The sequence below is a fragment of the Planococcus citri genome, chromosome 5 (genome assembly GCF_950023065.1).
Source record: "Planococcus citri chromosome 5, ihPlaCitr1.1, whole genome shotgun sequence".
In the NCBI taxonomy this organism is placed as follows: Eukaryota; Metazoa; Arthropoda; class Insecta; order Hemiptera; family Pseudococcidae; genus Planococcus; species Planococcus citri.
The window spans coordinates 64,124,279-64,147,182 of NC_088681.1; the positions used below are offsets into that span (position 1 = coordinate 64,124,279).

Sequence of the window (22,904 nt, forward strand, 5' to 3'; positions counted from 1 at the left end):
ATGAAAATGAGTCGATAGTCGAGATAGGTAACCTTAAACCTCAACAGTGTGGCCAATAAAAACGCCTTACCAATAAATTTATGCACTTTGCTCCATCTTTCGACGCTAGTCGGAAGTAAAGAATGTCCAAAACGAAATGCAGCTGCTGCGAATGCGTCCAAGATTCCGATATTAGTTTCCGGATCGTATCCGTCCCAGTATCCCTTTCAAAGCAAAACAAAGAGGTAAAATTCGGAAGAGAATTCGACATTTTGGGTCATTCTATGTCAGCTAAATCGAGAGGTTTGAGATTTAATCGAGTCGTATCATTCGAAATTATGTTTGTGGTTCTGTAATCTTTCAAAAATTTCCAAACCAGCAATTTAGAGATCGATAAAATTAGTTCTCTAGCCAAAAAATGTTTTCAAAACACAACAAATAAATAATCAAAATTTGATCGACTAGACATAGAATGACTCATCAGTCTTCATCGCAGACAAACGAAAACCAGCTGATTCTAACTCTGAACTCAGCGAAACGCCATCTCCATCAACAAACCTTCGGATTCAATAAAAGTCCATATTTCTCCATCGTATGTTTACCCAACACTATGGGCAATAATTCGTTAAAAGTGATATGTTGAATCTCCGCAATAACGATCCTCCTAGTCTCCTACAACATCATCAAATCGAACCAATTACACTCTGCTTACACAATCAAAACGCTCTAATTACCTATTTCACACTGTATGATGTATATCTCTTACTTCATATACAATTTCATCCTCCCAATGAGGATTTATGGCAGATAGCTCTCTAGCGATACGATTATGTTCGCGGGCCATCAACGTATGAATACAGGATAGAATTAATTGCTCGTTGACACGAATCTCGCCTGCAAAACGATACACAGAGAGTCAGTCATCGTCATCACCATCATCGTAATAAATAATCTATTAGTCGCGTCTGCGATCTAATCGCATGCCTCATTTACCAGCCAAGAAGCAGAACTGCGTGAAATTGGTGCGCACACATCCCTCATCTGGGATATCGACCTTAGGTGGCAGCAAGTCTTTCAGATTCAGCTCGGTGAATGCCGGATTCATCTTTAGTAAACCTCCTTGTAGGGTTCGAAGCTGCCTTATGGACATAAATCAATCGTCAGGGTGATTATTATTCGAAAAATAGATAGGTGAAAGCTCTTTATTGAGGTAAAAGCATCTCCTGTCAACCTTACCTAGCCAAAACTGCGTTCACACCGTAAACTGTATTGCCATCGATGGCTGCAGTCAACGTGTTGAATGGATTCCTCGGACCTGTTTCATCACACAACAACCAGGTTAGAAAAGGTACCTAGGGTAGCGAGTCAATTGCAGATATTTTTAAGCCCATGAGCATCTTCTTTACCTAATTTGCAATCCGGTCGTACTCCGGGGAAACTTCGGACAAAATCTTGGCATCGAATGTTGAATTTACGATAGAAATAATCGTCCCTAGGGATCTCGATTTCGAAACAGTACGGATTTTGTTGAGACGGTGGCGTATCACAACAGCTTCGAACCTCGTTTCTATTTATTGGATCTACAGAATCAGACACATTAGCAACCAATTAATGTACAGAAACAGATGAAAACGAAGCATTATAAATTCGATGCGATTGATACAGACACAAGGGACAAGGGTCGTTCCATGTCAAATCAGTTTAATTCTGGGTTTAGCTTTTACGTTTTCATGAAAAAAAAAAAAAAATTGGATAGGCTTCTCACAATAGGAAAAATTGAAAATAGCCACCATTAGCCCCCAAAAGACCTTTTGGATTGGAACATATGAGATACGTTTTTTTCAGCAGTTAAAATTCCTCGTCATAAATGCACAAATTTAGAGTCTACCTATAATTGTTTGGAATTGCTGCAACTTGAAGAAAATCTGTCTGTGAATAAGTTTTAAACATTGAAATTCTTTTCAAAAATATTCCCCAAATGTTTAAAATGCTCAAATTCAGGCTTTTTCTTGAAACTTCGAACTGTCGGAACCTCGCCAATAGAGCTATAATAATATTTAAAAATTTGAAACAAAAATTGTTTTTTTTTTTTTTTGCAAAAAATTACAAAAATTCTCACTTTTTTCCAAAAATTGTCCAAGAGTATCGCTTTTTTGCCAGAAATTTTCAGTCAGAGTCCAAAATTGGAAAGAAAAGAAAAACATTACAAGGATGAACAAAAATTCAAAAACTAGAATACAAAATATAGAAATTTCAATTTTGGATTTTTAAAATTTTTTTTGTGATCTTGAAGAGAGGAGAGTGAACTTGCAGGTGCCACTTGATTTTATTAGAACATGGCTCGTATTCAATTTTTGCCCAAAAAAGTAACTTTGGTAACCAAAAAAGTGACAAAATGCGAGCAAAACATTCTAACATAAAAAAAAAAAACACCGAAAAAAAAACAGATTCAAATGTTCTGGTATAATTCGTAAAATCAAGAAGGGGTGGGGGAAGGGTACGGAGCCCCAAAATTTTGGTCAAAATGTGAAAAAATTAATATCAATCATTGGTTGACGTATTAGAGGGCGCTGAACGCGAATATCGACTCATTTTTTCAATTCAAGTCCTCCAACGCCCTCTACTGGCTCCCAAAATTCTGATATGTTGGTCAAATTTTTGCAAATGGGGGCCTTTCAGACTACTGTGCATCGGTAAAAACCACACTCAAAATATCTCATTTTTTGACAAATTGAAAACTTTGTGGGGCCCTCCGAGCTTCGTCTTCCTCAAATATTGAATCCCAAGATTATGAAATCGATAACGAGCAACACAATGAAGCAACATATTGCTGTGGAATTTTTTTCAAAAGCTGTCAGATAATTTAAATTTCTGATAATCTAACCTTGTATCAGATGATTTCTTCAATTTTCAGGAAATTTAGGACAACCAATGGGTGCAGTGTTGGAAAAGCTGAATCAAGAAATTGAATTTCAAGTCTCCCAAAAACCTCATAAGTAAATCATAAATGTGCCATACGATTTTTCAATTTTCAGAACATTCGAGGGACCATTGAAGGACGGTGGGGGAAGAGGGGGGGGTCACATCAGAAAAATTAGTAGATACTTTGCTGGAGGTTTCAGAACTGCTCAAAACGAGTTGAAACCGTTTCCAATCGATTTGGCGGGTCAAAAATAGGGTAAGTTTATCCCAAATTTCAACTTTCTGGGTTAATTCAATAAAATTTTGATTTTTATTTCATATTTGTGGCCTTTTGATTGTTCAAAAATTCAACAAAAAACAAAAAATGCACTTCAGCACTTCTCTAAACTTCAATTTCTAACTGCCTATTATGCTGAGTTAACTGGAGGTGGTCTCGAGTCATTTTGGAACCTCCAGTGACATTTTGAATATTCCAGTTTTCCCCAAAACGAGATAAAATCAGTCCAAGCTCAAGATTGATTTTTCAAAATTTATGTCTAAACGTATAAAACAACACGTCACACGATATTCGACTTTTTAAAAATATTTTGACCACAATTTTCAAGCTCTTTACCCCTCCCCTTCCCCCACCGCTCCTCACCGATGGCTTTGCGAATTCCATCATGAAAAGCTCGTTTGTTTAAAAAAAAAGTAAGCACAATTCCTGAATTATTTCCAGGGCTCGTACTCAATTTTTTCCAAAAAAAAAATGAAAAATGCCAAAAAAGTTCAGAACAGTAGTCAAAACGTAACAAAAAGTCATCAAAAAAGCCAAAACATTTCAATTAAAAATATACAAAAAAAATATTACAAAACAATAAATATTTCAATTAGAATTTCAACGATTTTAGGGAAAAAAACAAGACTTTTTGGCAATTAAGTACCCACTGGCAAAAAAATGATACTTTTTCCAAATTTTTGTAAGAAAAGGGAGACTACTTCGCAACTTTTTAGTAGCCTAAAAAAGGAAGAAGAGTTTTGGCAATTTTTCTCACAAAAATGAGAACTGTTGGCAATTTTTGATAAGAAAGCAAAACTTTAAAGCAGCAATTCTTGAAAAAAATGTTTTTTTTTGAATGGTGTGCAAAAAAACCAATTAAGTATTTCAAGTAGGCTATGTAGTTTTTGGCAAAAAGGACAATTTTATATTTATAGCAATTTTTAGTGAAAAAGTGAGCCTTTTGAGCAATTTCTGGCATTCTTGGGTAAAAAAGCGAGATTTTTTTCAGTAGTTTTGTAAAAAGCGATAATTTTGGCCAATTTTTGGCAAGAAGCAAAACTTTTGGAAAATGTTGGCAAAAATGCTTGGCTTTTTAGATTTTGGTCAGTTTTAGGAGAAAAGTAAGGCATTAAATATATTACAAATAAGCGAAAATTTTCAGCAATTTTTGGTAGGGAACAATACTTTTTTGCAGAAGATTTTGACAAAGCCGAAACTTTTTGATATTTTTGGCAAAAAGTTGGACTTTGAAGAAAAAGAATAACAAAATAATTGCTTTCGCACTAAATTATTCAGTATTCACTCGTTGATATCAACATTCCTTCTTTTTTCCTCCAAAAAGTGGGACCAAGATTTGGAAAAATTTGAATTTTTTCAAATCTTTGGAAAAAAGTAGATAACTTTAGAAACCGAGCAACTTGGTTACTTATAAAATAAATTTTCAAATCCCAGCTTCAAAATTCGGTAATTTTTTAAAAATCGAGCTTTCAAAAAAAAACTCAACTCTGAACTCGAAATTTCCTGCGAATATTTTTGAAATTACTCTCATGTTGAACAAAATCGGAAGAACCCAAGGCTCGAAAATTGGGATGATTCATCGCAAAATGGCCCACTTATAACTATGCCAGCGAAAGAAGAAGAAAATTGTTTCAAGAAAAGTCTGCAAACTAATTATGAAACCAAACTAGACAGCTAAGCATTGCTTAGCTGCAAAGTGTGCGTAGATAGCTGCCTTTTCTACAGCTATAACCGTTATTACATCTAGGTATAGTGCATAAGTGAATCAACCATGTCACAGTGATGAGAATTTTTGAAACTCTCACTGCTTCAAAATAATATTTGTTTTTCAGTGTTTTCATATTTTCCAAATTACAATAGGTATTTCAGAATAATTTATAAGCTTGTATTGCTTCTAAATTAAGAAATTTCTAGTTGTTTTTCATAGTTTGCATTGTTTTAAAATTTACAAAATTTCAAATCAATTTCCCGAATTCCCCATCGCTACAATTTCATAAAGTTTTCAATAAATTTTCAGAATTTTGCATTGCTGCTGAGTTAGGAAATTTGCAATCAATTTTTAGAATTCACATTGCCTCTAAATAGTCAAATTTTGAATAATTTTTCAGAATTCTTATTGTCTTTAAACTAAAAAATTTCAAATTCAATTTTCAAGTTCATATTGTCCACAAATTGTAAAATGTTTACTCAATTTTTGGAATTCACATTGCATCCAATTTTTCAGAATTCTCATCTTCTTCATAAATATTACAATACTTATTTCATATAATTTTCAAGTTCACATTATCTGCAACTTACAGAACTTTTAATCAATTTTTGGAATTCTCAGCGTCTCTAAATACAAATTTTCATATTATTTTTTTTAGAATTTCCATTGTCTTCAAATTTATAAATTTTCAAACCAATCTTCAGAACTTGCTTTTTATTCTAAATTAAGAATTAAATCTTATAAAATATGTTAAGAATTGGAATGCCTCTAAATTACACGAAAAAAAAATATGGGTAATTTTTACAAAAAAATTTAACTTAACTAAATACTGGTATTTAGCACAATTAAGTACCAGATCCCATTCAATAATTTTTACTGTAATCGCATAGTAAAAATTATCATTTTAATAAATTTTGCTATAGGTACCAATAGTAAAAATCATTTTGTTTTAATAATTTTTACTAAATCATGATAATAAAAATTACATGTTTCAATTGTACAAAAATTAGTTTAATTACTCATTTTGAAGTAATTTTTAAATTATAAGTAAAAAGTTAAAAATTATTCATGTCAAGGTAATTCTTACTATACTTATGGCTATAGGTAGACAAAAAATTAATGAAATGAATTTTTAGTTAGCAAATGATATCATCTCAATTTCAGCATTATTTTTGCCCCATTATCATGTACTCCATAGGTAACTCCAAAGCATTTACCTATCCAATTTTCCTACGAAAAATCTGTCACCTACCTACTTACCTCACGGGGATTCGAACCATGGGTCCCTAAATTTCCTATTCCTACCTACATGCCCTATCCACGCAGCCACCAAATCACTACGAGGGTTAGGGCATTAAAATAATATATTTGTTTGGTAAACGCCCCACCAAACCACTCCCACTTGGAATTTACAGCTAACAGACCGGGGGTGTAACAGGGTACAATGAAACACAGCTGGTGATGGAATAGACTGGGGGTATAGCAGGGTACAATGAGCGGCAGGTGTTCTACAAGTCCCCTTTTCCCTTTTTTAGGATTTAATGCATTAAAATAATGAACTAAAATTGCAATTACTCAGCAATTACCCATCCGAATTGAATGAAAATTAATCTATTCCCTCCGCCTTAATGATTCTCAAATGGTGTCCAATAGGTACGAAAAACTGTTGGATAGCTTAAGAGAACATTCATTGTAATTGAAATTTCAATTTCTCAAAGCGAAACCAATAGTGTCCTACGCACACTAAAAAAGGACCCATTTAAGTTGAAAAGTTCATATACGAGTAACTCGCCAATGATATCTACGCCAGGAGAGTAGGTAGTAGGTTGCTAGGTACCTCTATGTATTATTCTCATAATTACGAAGTGGTAAGAAAAGACAGTCGACGTCGTCAGCGGTTACAATGAAACTTTGTTAATCCATCGTGTGCTTCATTTTTCAAAAATTAGAATTTTCAATCTGCATTCTGATTCAAACTTTGAAAACGAAGATATAGATAAGGAATAAGTTGAGATTAGATAGCCTGAATATTGAATACCAACGACCAAATACGACTTCTGTGAGAATTTAATTAAAAAAATTATCATCAGAAAAAAATTACGAAATTTTCAATTAAAGTAGAGTAGTAATTGCTTGATAAAGAGTACATGGTCTTATTTTGAACATTAGTTCACCAAGAGCTCAAGATGAGAGAACGTACCGTGACTTTCTTGTATTCAATGTAGGTGCATCACTGTATGTCATCCCCCAACAGAAAAAAAATCGATATGTAAGTATTATGAATCACTGTCACCGTAAAATGGTGCCAAATTCCTATCACATTTTATCGTTGTTTTACATTTATTTTAGGACCATAGAAAATTTACAACTATAGTAAAGCGCAATCCACACCAACATTGTGTAATTACACATAACCACCTATACCAAACAAACGCAACGCCCCATTGCCAATTTTGCACAATTTTGGAACTTGAGGCAGTTAAAGAGAATGTTGACCCTGAAGCATTGAACTAAAGGCTCAAACGTAAGCTCAAATAATTAATTTTAACCAACTACACGTGCAGAGAGGTATACATAAAGTACTTAGTCGCTGTTGCATATTATGCGGAAGTGCGAAGTCTCGTAATAATCAATTCGCCGTTAAAACAACATTGAAATCCAATTACATGTTCGGGAATTCAGACAACAAAAACTTATCTAGAGCGTTGTAGTTTTCATTCAGAGGAACTCATGGCAGAAATATTAGATCGTTCGGATTGTAGGCAGGCACTGATCAACGAGAAATCTCCATAACACATTTAACCCCCCTAAAAAAAGGGCGCTTGCGAAAACGAAACTGTAGAAAGACTAACAGCACAAAAAAAATCTTTAAAAATCCTGAATATGAAATGACTTTCTTTCCATCTTAAATACTTGATTTATGAAAATGTGAAGTAACAGACAGATTTAAAGATCTATAGCAAAAATGCAAGATCCTAGAAAAAAGGATTCTTAAAATATATGTCACTTATGATTGTAAATAAGAGACCCCTAAAAGCAATGGAATATGTTGAACAACCAAAAATAAACTGCATTAATTTATGTACATTATACTCGTATGACAACTGTAGCGGATTCAAAATCCAGACAAGATCTAAAAATCTGACAATACGTATTGTGCACTGTTTGCAATGACGTGTGTAGCTGAATGTGAGAGCACACTTAAACATCAACTATAGGCACTTCTCAAAAGAATTAGGGAAACTGAAAAGGAGGCAGAAGTAGGTTATCCTTTTTTTTCAGCAGGACATTTCACCGTAAACTTTTTGCGAATATTTATAGAAGTGAGCAAACTTGAAGAATGTTCATCTGTTAAGAAGATACCTATAGACTGAGAGAAAAGTTACAATTTAACTTCATTATAACTTTTTTTTCAGTGTGATGTAGACTAAGTATTTTTATGTACATAATTATAAACTGAAATAATTTTGTCAATTACTAAAAATGTATTAATTGTAAAAATAAATTTTCGTAATTTTAAGTCGTCGTTTTCTCCAATTTCAATCTGATTCTTCCAGTGACTATTGAAACTTCTAGTTTAATCAGTAATTTGATACAGATACGTAGAAATTCGATGCAAGTTGACCGTATCTTATGAGCTACAAAACATCTTATCTCTTTCAACAAATTAGACGATTCAGATGAGAAAAATTCGAGTCAATTTTATGAATAAAAATTTAAACTGATTATTTCCTAATGAAAAACGAACGAATGAAAATGTAATAAACCTATTGACCAATTAACCATCATTCTTTATACGAAAAATTGTTGTCATATTTCAATGATTATCTCTGTATTATCTGAAATTGTTATCAAAATTGCAACGGTTTTTACAACATACGTAGCATATGCATAAAAAAATTGTAAAATTTTGAATCTAGGTGGTGTCAAAATGATGATCGTCACTAGTTTCAATTTTGAATAAATTTTACAAAGGGACCAAAAAACACTGACAAAACATTTCCCAAATTCTGCAGACTTTTTGAAGCTAAATTCAGTGATTGAAACCCAAGAATTTGATGAAATAAATATGGAGAGCTGAAATTCACTGAAGATCCTGTTTTTAATTACTTAATTAGGTACCTAACAAAATCGACTCAAGTACCATATTTCTGCCCTCCGATTTATCTGAAACGATTTCCAAGCGTTTTGAGCAGTTTTCGAGCTTTCAGCAGACTCTTGAAAAGTGTGATTTCCACAAAATTTTACCAAATTACGTAGAAAGGCTAAAATTTACTTGAAAATGAATTTTCGACATGCTAAGTTGACTGCAGGTGGTTTTAAATTGTTCTGAAACCTTCGAAAGCATTTCGGAAATTTATATTTTTCAAACCAAAACTGTCCGAAACATATACTCGAGTTGATCACAAAAAACCTCATAAAACTTGAAAATGATTTCCAAAAAATTGAACCAGGGACGAATACCTAGACAATGTTTTTAGGGCTCGGGAAAATATTTCAAAAGAGGCCCACTGCTTACTTTGAAGTTTGAATCAGCTGAAGAGACAGATCGATTGATGGGGGGGGGGAGGAGGTTCGCCTGCATTTACGAAAGTGTCGAGCAAATCAAGGTTTTATTTCAAATATTCCACTCCTCCTCTATTCCCCCAAAAAATCTTGAAAAATAGACATGTTGAAATGAAAAATGTACCTATACTATTTTTCAAAAAAAAAGCCTGGAAAAATCAGATTTTGAAAATTAAAAAATGATATTCATACCATAAAATGCAGTTTCTCTCGCTTCTTAAAAAACGTGAGAATTGAAAAGAAATGAGGACGCATATAAAAAAGGACCATTTGACCAAAATGTTTCGCCAAATTTTCTTAGGAACTCTTCGAGAATCGAAAAAGTTGAAAACTGTACAAAAAACAATTCTTACGCAAAATTACACGACTTGAAACGATTTACTTTCAAAATTTTAATTAAAAAAGGAAGAAAAGTGAAAAAAAATGCACAAAAATGCAGAAAAAATAATTTAAAAACTATAGGTATAAAATTATGTTTTGAAAAAAAAATCAGAAAATTTTAAACGCTTTTCCTGAAAAATTTTACTTTATTTGCTCAAATGAGAAAAAAGAAATTGGTTACCATACGTATTCCCAACTACTTACGGAAATTTTACACACAAAAAAAAACATAGAATGAAAAGAATTTATGATTATGGCTCATCAGAAAATTAAACAACAGACAAGTCGCCAGAAAGTACAAATTATATCAAGTAATTTGTTATGATTTATGATTTATCATGAGAATATCTGTACAACTACATAATTGAAAGCTGTTGAAGAGAAGACAAAAATCACTTCATTTCTGGCTTTAGATAACTGGGATCATAAACACCACATGAGCCTGATGCCCCAAACCTCAAGATCTCGAGAGGAAATTCCTGCATCCTCATCACTCCTATACGCTCCACAATTACATAAAAATTCATTTAAAATGAAAAAATTTCCATGCCAGTTGAAAATATTGCTTTCCTCTGCTGAAATGCATACGATAAAAATACTTCATTGCTTGAAAAATCCAGGGAAAATAAGAAAATAATTCCAAAATAGCAGAAAATCCTCTCTCAAAAAAAAAAAAAAAAAAATACAAAAATACAAAAATACAAAATCCACTTGTAATTGAAAAATTGACCAAAAAAATTTCAAAATTTCCAAAAATGTTCAGAAGCTCATTCAAAACAATCACGGAAAAATCTACTGAACTTCAAATGATCTTTTTAAAAAATTTAAAAACGTCCAAGTCTTAAGTAAGATTTTTCAACTTTTCGTTTCAAAATACTTGGGCATTTTGTTTTTTGAAAATCTCATCATAATAATAGGTACGAGCATGATCTCAAAATAATGAAAAAAATTCTTTCAAAAAATGAAGATCTTTAGGAAAAAATTGAAAAAATCTACCTACGATGAAAAAAATCTCCCAAAAATATTTAAAAGTTTTGAACCGGTTCAGAAAGACTGCAAAAACTCACCAAAATTGAATTAATCTTCAAACAAATGGAACAAAAATCAATTTCGAAATGGAAAAATATCTCGTACCAACACAAAAAATTCAAAACTTTTTCATAAAATCAAAACAGCAAATCAATTCGTTCAAAATCGGAAAAATCTTGAAAAAAATCGTAGGTATAAAAATCAGTTTATAGGTCACTTAATTTTTGGGAGGACGCTAATTTTCGATAGTTGCAACTGTATAATTTTTGGTACTCCCCTCCCCCCATATCCAATATCTCAAAAAATTATTTTTGCGTTTAAAAAGGTCCTCTTATTGTTCCACTAATTGCCAAAACAAAAGTCCTGGGTTTTTGCCAAATTGGCTTATAAGATTCTGTTTTTTTTTTTGCCAAATTCGTTCAAGTCCTAAAGTGTCAATTTTCGGGAAATTTGCCAAAAAATGTTAATTTTGGGAAAAATTGTCAAAAACATAAATTTTTTGCAAAATAGTCAAAAAGTACCTATAATAGGCACAATTATTAAAAAATGTCAATTTTTGTCAAAATTTTCAAAGTGTACATTTCTTGTAAGATTATGAACAAAAGAGGCCAATTTTTGCCAAAATTGCCAAACAGTTCTGTGTTTGCTAAGATTGCTCAAAAAACCTGTTTCGCTAAAATCGTCAAAAACATCCAGTTTTTCATCAAGATTACCAGAGAGTGTGAATTTTTGGCGAGTTGACGAAAAATTGTAACGTTTTTTCATCAACATTCTCATGGAAGTAGTTTTTTGATACAATAGTCAAATGGTCGTAATTTTTGCCAAAATTGCTAAGAATTTGCCAATTACGTCCAAAAAGTACCAACTTTAGCCTTGCATGCCTAAAAAAGTATATCTAATTTTTGGTACTCTCCCCACCCCCACCCCCATATCCAATATCTCAAAAAAATTGATTTTCGCGTTTAAAAAGTCCTCTTGATGTTCCACAAATTGCCAAACAAAAGTCCTAGTATTTTTTGCCAAATTGGCTTATAAGATTCTGTTTTTTTTTTGCCAAATTCGTTCAAGTCAAAAAGTGTCAATTTTCGGGAAATTTGCCAAAAAATGTTAATTTTGGGGAAAGTTGTCAAAAAACGTCAATTTTTGGCAAAATAGTCAAAAAGTACCCATAATTGGCACAATTATTACAAAATGTCAATTTTTGTCAAAATTTTCAAAGTGTCCATTTCTTGTAAGATTATCAACAAAAGAGGCCAATTTTTGCCAAAAAGTTCTGTTTTTGCTAAAATCGTCAAAAACATCCAGTTTTTCATCAAAATTATCAGAGATTGTGAATTTTTGGCGAGTTGACGAAAAATTGTAATGTTTTTTCGTCGAAATTCTCATGGAAGCAGTTTTTTGATACAATAGTCAAATCGTCGTAATTTTTGCCAAAGTTGCTAATAATTTGCCAAAACGTCCCCCAGTTGGGTGAAAATCTGCTCTTACGCGACATAAAAACGTGGGCAGGAGATTTAACACTTCACGCCAATGCCTTTTCTGCCCATAAATCGGCGCGTATTTTAATTACGCGTAAAAATCTGCCATTGATAAATATTCTTGAAAAATTTTTCGGCACTAGCGGGGATCGAACTCGGGTCCCCGGATCTGTAAGCGGACTCCTTGCTACCTACTCCACCAGGGAACTTGGTAGAAGAGAACAAATATTTATATACTAACCTATAACACACGCGCAAAATACCACATTTACGCGCGTTTTTCAGCAAATACGCGATTAAATACGCTACAAAATATTTGCGTAGCGTATTTTGTGGCTGGTTTTTTCAATGTGCAAAAATACGCCACATAATTTAGAAGCGTAGCGGCTTTACGCGATAAAAATCCGCTACGCAATATTCTTGTGGCGTGTTTATCAGCAGAATTTTTATTCTGCTGTGCAGAAAATGTAACAACCTAAAAAGACGCTTCAAATTACGCCCGTGAATTGAAGCGCGATTTTGAAAACTGTAAAATCTGCTGCATGGCAGCAGTTTAAAGTCGCGTTGAAGTATAAAACGCCAATTAAACTGCTCTTTACCGCGTATTTATAGGCAGAAGAGCAGATTTTCACCCAACTGGGCCAAAAAGCACCGATTTTCGCCTTGCATGCCTACACAAGTATAATTTTTGGTACTCCCCCCCCCATATCTCAAAAAAATTGATTTTCGCGTTTAAAAAGTCCTCTTGATGTTCCACAAATTGCCAAACAAAAGTCCTGGTTTTTTGCCAAATTGGCTCATAAGATTCTGTTTTTTTTTGCCAAATTCGTTGAAGTCAAAAAGTGTCAATTTTCAGGAAATTTGCCAAAAAATGTTAATTTTGGGAAAAATTGTCAAAAAACATAAATTTTTTGCAAAATAGTCAAAAAGTACCTATAATAGGCACAATTATTAAAAAATGTCAATTTTCGTCAAAATTTTCAAAATGTCCATTTCTTGAGCTCCGTGTGGCCAGCCCCGACCATGTGGGGGTGGGGGTCGAAAATAGTGCCAATCGTTTGTGCTTCGTTTGTGCACGTTTGTGCACCAATTGGTTTCGTTTGTGCTCGCTCCCCTACAAAGTTGAAATGGTCGGGGCTGGGGACATGCTAATAGGGGGAGCCCATAGGAAGGGCTTTAGAGGCCTACCCCTCTCTAGAACCCCTCAGCGTCCCTCAATTTTCACAATTTTCGAAATAAAGTTATTTTGATGACATTGGTGTCGTTTTAATATGATTCGATACCGCCGATCACGAATATGACTTCAGATTTTCTGCTACAATCACCTAGTCCTCTCCAGAGCCCCTCAGCCTCCCTCTATTTTCACGATTTTTAAAATAGTTATTTTGATGGTGTTGGTTTCAGAATACAAAATTTTCAAACCACTAATTAACTCAAAAAGAAGCTACATATTTGGAAGTTTCTAGCCACTCAGTAAATGAGTAGAATCAAAAAACTGTTCTTGGATTTTGATGGCAATTGCCCAGGTGGACAGAAAACATGAAAATACAATCGGGTCATTTTATCCCAAAACAGGTTGGGTGGGTGGGGACCGATGCAAAAAAAATCAGGATAGGGTATTAAAAATAAGTTCTCTTTGAGGAGGGACTTTTTGCTCGTAATGAAGGATTGCATTGAATTTCGTTTATATAGTTCCACGAATTTTTTTCTTTGGAAGATTGTTTTTTTGTTCAATTTTTGTACCATTTGCAAAGTGATCAAAAATTTACTTCTGTACTGATCTCCTGGAATACCTAAGCATGTATTTGGGGTAGGCAAGTGTAGCAGAACATCTGAGGTCATATTCGTGCTCAGCGGTATCGAATCATATGAAAACGACTCCAATGTCATCAAAAAAACTTTATTTCGAAAATCGTGAAAATTGAGGGACGCTGAGGGGTTCTAGAGAGGGGTAGGTGAGTGTAGCAGAAAATCTGAGGTCATATTCGTACTCAGCGGTATCGAATCATATGGAAACGATACCCTACTCATTGATAGTTATTTTTCTCAAAATTCCCATTTCACCCCCGTGTCTCCAGCCCCCTTCCATTTCAACTTTGTAGGGGAGTGAGCACAAACGAAACCAATTGGTGCACAAACGTGCACAAACAAAGCACAAACGATTGGCACTATTTTCGACCCTCTCCCCCTCATGGTCGGGGCTGCGTGTCCCCAGCCCCGACCAAGAATAATTACGCTTTTAATTACAAGTATAACAAAACGAACGCAATGGGTCAATTTGATGAGTGCACAATCCTCAGCATCAAAAGCACAAACGATGTGTATGGTTTTCATTCCTCTAAAGCCCTTCCTATGGGCTCCCCCTATTAGCATGTCCCCAGCCCCGACCATTTCAACTTTGTAGGGGAGCGAGCACAAACGAAACCAATTGGTGCACAAACGTGCACAAACGAAGCACAAACGATTGGCACTATTTTCGACCCCTTCCCCCTCATGGTCGGGGCTGCGTGTCCCCAGCCCCGACCATTTCCACTTTGTAGGGGAGCAAGCACAAACGAAACCAATTGGTGCACAAACGTGCACAAACGAAGCACAAACGATTGACACTAATTTCAACCCCCTCCCCTTCATGGTCGGGGCTGCGTGTCCCCAGCCCCGACCAAGGCTCCCTTCAAATACGCCATGAAGGGGGTGAGCACAAACGAAAGTAATTAGTGCACAAACGTGCACAAACGAAGCACAAACGATTGGCACTATTTTCGACCCCCACCCCCACATGGTCGGGGCTGGCCACACGGAGCCCATTTCTTGTAAGATTATCAACAAAAGAGGCCAATTTTCGCCAAAATTGTCAAACAGTTCTGTTTTTGCTAATATTGCTCAAAAAAATCTTGTTTTTGCTAAAATCGTCAAAAACATCCAATTTTTCATCAAAATTATCAGAGAGTGTGAATTTTTGGCGAGTTGACGAAAAATTGTAATGTTTTTTCGTCGAAATTATCATGGAAGCAATTTTTTAATACAATAGTCAAATGGTCGTAATTTTTGCCAAAATTGCTAAGAATTTGCCAATAACGTCCAAAAAGCACCGATTTTCGCCTTGCATGCCTAAAAAAGTATAATTTTTGGTACTCCCCCCCCCCCCGCATATCCAATATCTCAAAAAAATTGATTTTCGCGTTTAAAAAGTCCTCTTGATGTTCCACAAATTGCCAAACAAAAGTCCTAGTATTTTTTGCCAAATTGGCTCATAAGATTCTGGTTTTTTTTTGCGAAATTCGTTCAAGTCAAAAAGTGTCAATTTTTGGAAAATTTGTCAAAAAAATGTCAATTTTGGGAAAAATTGTCAAAAAACGTCAATTTTTGGCAAAATAGTCAAAAAGTACCTATAATTGGCGCAATTATTACAAAATGTCAATTTTTGTCAAAATTTTCAAAATGTCCATTTCTTGTAAGATTATGAACAAAAGAGACCAATTTTTGCCAAAATGTTCTGTTTTTGCTAAGATTGTTCAAAAAAACCTGTTTTTACTAAAATCGTCAAAAACATCCAGTTTTTCATCAAAATTATCAGAGAGTGTGAATTTTTGGCGAGTTGACGAAAAATTGTAATGTTTCTTCGTCAAAATTCTCATGGAAGTAGTTTTTTGATAAAATAGTCAAATGGTCGTAATTTTTGCCAAAATTGCTATGAATTTGCCAAAACGACCAAAAAGCACCGATTTTTGCCTTGCATGCCTAAAAAATCCTCTTTTTTGTTTCGAAAGCCAACCAACTCGATTTTCTATTTAATATCGTGGAAATCGCATAATTTGTCGTTCGTTAATTTTTATCTATCTTGGGCATTGCTTAATTTATTATTCATTCTGTTAAAAACTTCTGGTGAAAATTTTTTAATTTTTGTCGTTCTTTTTGTGTTTATTGTAAAAATTACCAAATTTATCGTTCATTTTTTATTGAATTATCTTCTACAAGAAACAAGAACTTCAAAGGATTTGTAATAATGACCACTTATTTCCAGCTATAGACGAGATATCATTGGCGAGTAAACAATCAACGACCATATCACGCGATTAAAATCAACTTCGAGGAACCACTAACCAGGTAAGTAAGCAAAACCATGCCCAACCAGTAGGTAAATATTATTATGATTTAAAAAATCCATACCCAAAGGCATCCCCATCAGCGTAAGATCGTGATCCATGAATTGTCCCCAAGCTATCAACATCGTTGTGCCAGCATGATCGTGAAACCCAATATCTTCGTGAATAGTCCTCGAGACTATTCTAGCCGGGGGCAAGGGTGCTCCGCTGAGGCTGACTCGAGGAGAAGATACCAAATCGGAGAACTGAGGTGGAATCAGTCTGCGTTCAAAAAAAACAAAATTATATCGTCTCATCATTAGATTTTCAATCAGCATAAGTAGCTACATATAAGAAACGACATTTCCATTGAGTAGGTATTAATAATTTACCTCGTAAACACGGTGTTCGTGGCACCCCACGATGGATGTTCGATATTGGTGCAGATTCCATCGTGTCTTCGGTATTTTCCAGCGTGGCATGTTATCGAATATAAATACGCTGGACAAATTTCTCTGATGGCTGTCTTCAGGGTATCGACTTGAGCCAATCCTAATTCGACGTCTTCCTGATTCAAATTATACCTACGGGTTAAAAGGTAAGGTACATCCGCATTATACGCGATTATCTTTATTTTTTCTGCAATCTATAATACAATGTACAATGAACATCCATTCAAAACTCACTGTTTAGCTAATTGCTGTGTAACTTCCAGTAAAACCAGAGCAATATCGGCGATCTCCGGCGGAGGTGGTATATCTTCAACCGGACTAGCACCTGTGAGGAGGAAAATCTCGCCATAATATCGATCAATTAGATAATAATAATTTATAGATTAATCGATACGCTCGTCGTCGTCTTCGCCGTGCCAGTGATAATAATAATACTAATACAATACAGATAGTCTATAATACTCGTAATTCAGCCAAATACTACGAAAATCTTCTATAACCAATCGATAATTATACACGCGAAAGAGATCTCTATCTACTCTATCTTTCCTCATACGACATTGCTCGCGTTCTGTCATCATCGTGACCAATTATCCTCTACCTACACCAGAGAGCCAGCAGAGCTTCGAACCTATCTCGGAACTAATTTCCGGTCAGCGTTGCTTTTTTGCTCTTTTTTTTCGCACTAATTTACCACCGCAATAATCTCAATAAATTTGCCATCTCGTCCAATGACGACAGAGACGCGAAGGAAGGAAAGAGTAAAAAACTGGCGCGCGTTTCATAATTCGATGATTCATGTGTGTCAAACTTACCGATACGTTTCATAGCGTCCAAGTACGCTTGATTGATGGCGTCGTACGTAATACAATTAACCGCACCATCGAAGTCGCTGTAAATATTAGGTATTAATTTAAAAGGAAACTAAAGAGAAGAAAAAAAAAATGGTCTACATTGTAGGTAGGCAAGGTATAGGTAAAAAGGTACACCGTGTTAATCGTCGCGTCGATGTCGATGTCGTCGTCATCGCATATAGCACGTTACGACATCGACATCGACATCGACATACCATACCGTGCGAGTTGTATAATTTTACCTTCTTTTCATTAATACCTGCCTAAATACATTGTACCTACACGAGTCTACAGGTATAGGTAAACATTAGAACATTAGGTACAGATAATACGTATACCTTCGTAATGAGTGAGAATGAGAAAACTCTTCTCGAGGGCTTGTAACAATCACAGCACATTCGGAATACTGTTCCATATCAATCGGCGTATATTGAATGCATATTACATCGTTGCACAGCAACAATGTCGTTGTGATCCATAACAACACGTGGATATGATTTTGTCTGAAAAATAACATCGATAAAATTTCAAGAAGTCTAATTGGCAGAAAAATCGCTGATTCTCTGAGATGCGAAAAATGAACAACCATGAAAATAGCAAACGTCCTCGAGTAGGGAATTTTACATTTTAGAGAAGGAGACTGTCCAAACTGAAGATCGGTTTCGAATTTCAAAAAATTCATTTCTGTCAGACAAAAACGCTTATCTATGCAGTATAATATTAGAAGATCAGGCTACAATGACTCTTTTTTACAACTCATTTTCTGGAGAATGAAAAGGGTAGCAAAAGGAAGCACGTAGTTCCCAAAAAATCTCCTAATCAAAATTTTTGGCGATTTTCAGATTTTGCTTTCCTCCTTCTCCTTCTCCTCCCTCAAAAATGGGTTCACAAGATTTGAGCGTTTTCAAAACGTTTACACCCTTCCCCTCTCCAGGGTGCCTTCCGAGATTTGAGAAAATCTTTTTTCATAATTAATTGCAAAAATTAAGAAAAAAAAAAATCATTCTCAAATAGGTGTGTCTGAAAACAAACAGAAATTGAAGTCTTAATCAGGCGCGAACTGGGTTGGTTGTGGCCCCAGGCAGATGTACCGAAAGAGGTCCTCACCTCTCAAAATCATTCTCCTCCTGCTTTTTTCCTAGGTTCGGATATTAAAACGCGAGTTAAACAATTGATTTTTCTACTCAATTTCTCGGAAATAAGTACGTCAACCTGGCAAGAAAAAAACTGAAGCTGGGTGTCCACTCATTTCAGGAAATGATTTTCCCTGACTTTTCCAGGTTTTCCAGACCAATTTCTCTAATTTTCCAGATTCTTGAAAAATGAATTACACATGCGATCAGGTGTGGGGGAGGGGGTCAAATTTTTTCGAACATCACGAATTCCAAAATATCGTTAATATATCTACAGTTGTGCCCTTTTTTTCCAAGCATGACTGTGTGCTCAATAGGGTGGCCCTTATTTAAACTTGATGGGAATATTTTTTTTGGTTTTTTAGAGGGAAAAATCAAGATTTTAACGTGCTGAGCTCAATCGATGCTCGATGGTATCAAAATTTTTAAAAAGAGAGGCGTTCTGTTAAAAGAACAAAAGTTGTAATAATAATTCGCATTCAAGCATAGACAAAATGGAAGAACATCATTTTTCAAAAACTTTGAAAAATTTTTATTTGAACCCTCAAACATTCTTCATTGGAACTTGAAACGAATGATGAACTGGACAGAATACTCAACTGAATGCTGAACTAAATACTGAACTGAAGTGAATATGAATCCTGAAATTTTATTTCATTTCAAGTTTCATCCAGTCTTTTTGTCTTTCCATCTGTCCGCCTTTTTGTCTCTTCATCTTTTCGCCTTTACGATGTTAAATGGCCCAAGCGAAGCAAGTGCAAAAGCTTTGGAAAATTTATGTACAAATCCAAAAAAAAGACGACTTCATAAAGAAATATATTTTTTTAATGTCAACATTACTTAAAAACCAATAGTTTTTTGAAATTCCAAGGCTCGTACATTTTTTCCCGCAAAAAATGACTTCAGTAACCTAAAATGCTCAAAAAAGTAACCAACAAAAGTGACAAAATATAGGCAATACATTTTTAATGCAAAAAAAAAATATCAAAAAAAAAAAAACAGAACTTTTTGTTTTTAATTAAAATCTAAAAATGAAACTCCATAGAAACTTGTTCAATTTCAACAAAAAGCAGTACATTTTGCAGAAAAAGTTGAACTACAAAATATTTGGCAACTTTTTAATTAACAAAAAAAACGATTTTTGGTCATTTTGGACCAAAAATTGAGAATTTTTGCGATTTCTGGCAATGAATATGAGACTTTTGACAATTTCAGCAAAAGAAAAATTTTTTTTCGAGCAATTTCTGGCGAACAAACGACACATTGGTTAGAACTATTAAGTATTGGAAAAAAGTAGGAGTTTTCAGCTGCAAAAAGCAACACAATTCTTAGCATATTTAAAAAAAAAAGAAGAAAATTCTTGACAATTTAGGCTAAAAGCGAGACTTTTGCTATAATTTTTGATAGAAAACAAGGCTTACACAATAATTTCCGTAAAAGGCAGATCTTCTTGACCATCTTTACCGAAAAAGTGAAACATTTTAGCGCTAAAGAGCGAGATTTATTAATGATAGGTACTCAAACTCATAACTCATAACTTGATAAAATGCAAGACTTCAACAATTTTTGTAAAAAACAAGACTTTCTGGGAATTTGGCAATCTATGACAAAACCGGCCAGCGAAAAAATTACCTGATCAAAGCGAAGGTGAATTTTTTCATTATGAGAAATGGAAAAATCTGTTTGAAGTAACTTTTTACAAAATTTTCTGACTTTTGAGTGAGAAGTGCTTTAAATTTTCAAAATTCCCTGTTTTTTTCAGGTTTTCCAGGCTTGTGGACACCCCGTTTGAGTGTTTTCAAAGCGTTTACATCCTTCCTCTCCAGGATGCCTTCGAGATTTGGGGAAATCTTTTTTTATAAAATCTCGACAATTGCAAAAATTCCAAAAAAAAAATGAAAAATAAAAAGATTCTCAAATAAGTATACCAGAAAACGAACAGAAATTGAAGTTTTAATCGGGCGCGAACTGGGTTGGTTGGTTGGTTGGTTGGTGGCCCCTGGCAGATGTACCGAACGGGATCCTCAAAATTTTACCCCCACCTCTCAAAATCATTCTCCTCCTGCTTCTTTCTTAGCTTCGGATACTAAAATGCGAGTTGTACAATTGATTTTTTACTCAATGTCTCGGAAATACGTCAACCTGACAAGAAAAAAACTGGAGTTTTTTGATTGAATGAGGGGAGGGGGGGAGGTACGTGGTGATTGAAAATTTGCCGACTGGTATGAGAAAATACTCCAATTTTGCCGAATAAAATTACGAGTTTTTAAGATGAAATTGGTTCATTTCTTTTTATCCAAAATTTTAGAATTTCAATGACGAGTATTCCTAAAAATTTTAATTTTGAAACTGAAAAGCAAACAGACCCGAATGAAGCGAGGGTAAAAGCTTGTTTTGATAAGTGAAAAAAAAATGTTTATTCAGGTGAAAATTTTTCATTGGAATGATATATTTTTTTAAAAGTTCAATTTGAAAAAAAAACACGAGAGCCTGAACGAAAAAATGTTGTTTTTTATGATGAGTCATTGAGTCTACTTTTTTGACTCTACATTTTTAGAATTTGAATATTGTGTACCATAATATTGAAAGTTCCAGTTTTGAAATAAAAGAAAAGCAAACAGACCCGAGCGAAGTGAGGGCTAAGCTAGTAAAAATTCATGTTTAAAGGTGTCTCGGACCTCGGAGCCTTTGGGGATCGCCACTCACCAGTCAACATCATAGGCCAGTTCGTCTCCAGTTTCAATCAATAAATGACAAAAATTGGAAAAAAAAATATACATACACACAAAAAAATCAAATTGTATAAATATGTACGAAGCAAATTGGCAGAAAATTTGAAATCAAAATATTAAAAATGTTGGAATTAGAATACCTTCGTCGATTTTCATTTTCATTTTTTTTTTGTTTGTTAAATTGCAGCAAAAAATGTTGGTCAAATGACCTCCAAACAAGATGCAGTGAAAATTTCAAATTTTCAAACCTCTTAATGAGAATTTTTCATTTTTTTCCCTCTTGAAATTTGATGGAGTCCAGCAAAAAGTATACTTAATGACCTATAAATAACCTCAACAAGTCATGGAATAAAATTGAAAATTTTCAGGTCAATGTTTAACCTCCACGATGAAAGCTCGAAGATTGACATAAAGGTTCATGTGGTTCGAAAATTTGTTTACAATTCCCTCCCCTCCCCCACGATCAATTACGTAGTTGTTCTAAATTACATCATTTTTTAGGCATATGATCACAAAATTGTCTTATTTTGAAGGAAAGAACTATACCTATTATGAGAACTTCTGAACTGATTTCCCCCTTCCCTCACAAAGTCATCTACTTTGCTCAGGATGGGAAGCTGCTGAAGTTTGAATTCTCCAAAATACATACATAGCTCAAAAAGTGAACAAATGCTGGTTGAAAAAATACCAAAACTCAATGGGACGATTTACTCTTTGAAATCCACGATGATTTAGGAGTGGAGGGGGAGGGAGTGGAGGGGAGATGAAAAAGGGGAAAATAGAAGGCTTGAAATTTTACAAAATTTTTTAAATCAGTATTTTTTTTAATTTTGAAAACTTTATTGGCACGTTGAGTTTTTCAATTCTAATGATTATGCGAGGCACCAAACATGTTGAAAAAATTTAGAAGCAATGAATGAAGCAAATTTTTGCCATTTTCAAAAATTTCAACGTTCACAACCTTCGTTTTGGTTTTAAAGCAAAAAAGGTAAGTAACGCGGTAAAATGTCCAAAATGGAGAATTTTTGAGATTCTTACCTCCTCCTTTCACGCATCTCGTCAATTGGTGAAGTAATTCCTCATGCTCAACTCACACGAATTTCAAAGTTTAAGGATTAAAAAAATCTCAAACGTGCAAAGAAGTTGATAAAAAATTGCATGACCAGGACTCAATCTAAATTATGATCGTACTCCCCTGCTAGGTAAACTGACAGCCTGCATTACCATTCTCTGACCAAATGAATTCATAAAAAAATTTGCATCAAAATGATTTTAAAAAATAACGACTACATGTTTGAAATCTACACCTAT

The 22,904-nt window shown here is 34.3% G+C and overlaps 1 protein-coding gene and 1 long non-coding RNA gene across 3 annotated transcripts in view; one reads left to right on the plus strand and one right to left on the minus strand.

The window, feature by feature from the left end:
• LOC135849462 (chorion peroxidase-like) overlaps positions 1-22,904 on the minus strand; it is a 31,803-nt gene that overhangs the window by 5,080 nt on the left and 3,819 nt on the right. For both annotated transcript variants that reach the window (XM_065369913.1, XM_065369912.1), the window contains 11 exons: positions 18,067-18,231; positions 17,690-17,766; positions 17,109-17,199; positions 16,815-17,006; positions 16,508-16,704; positions 1,386-1,559; positions 1,216-1,294; positions 973-1,118; positions 746-873; positions 538-651; positions 71-203 (listed from right to left, as the gene is read on the minus strand). In XM_065369913.1, the coding sequence (XP_065225985.1) occupies positions 71-203; positions 538-651; positions 746-873; positions 973-1,118; positions 1,216-1,294; positions 1,386-1,559; positions 16,508-16,704; positions 16,815-17,006; positions 17,109-17,199; positions 17,690-17,766; positions 18,067-18,143 (1,408 nt within the window). In that variant the 5' untranslated portion in view covers positions 18,144-18,231. The remainder of the gene's footprint in view (positions 1-70; positions 204-537; positions 652-745; positions 874-972; positions 1,119-1,215; positions 1,295-1,385; positions 1,560-16,507; positions 16,705-16,814; positions 17,007-17,108; positions 17,200-17,689; positions 17,767-18,066; positions 18,232-22,904) is intronic.
• On the plus strand, positions 7,049-8,406 carry LOC135849466 (uncharacterized). The gene is made up of 2 exons (XR_010559545.1): positions 7,049-7,155; positions 7,236-8,406. It is a non-coding gene; the product is annotated as an uncharacterized LOC135849466 (long non-coding RNA).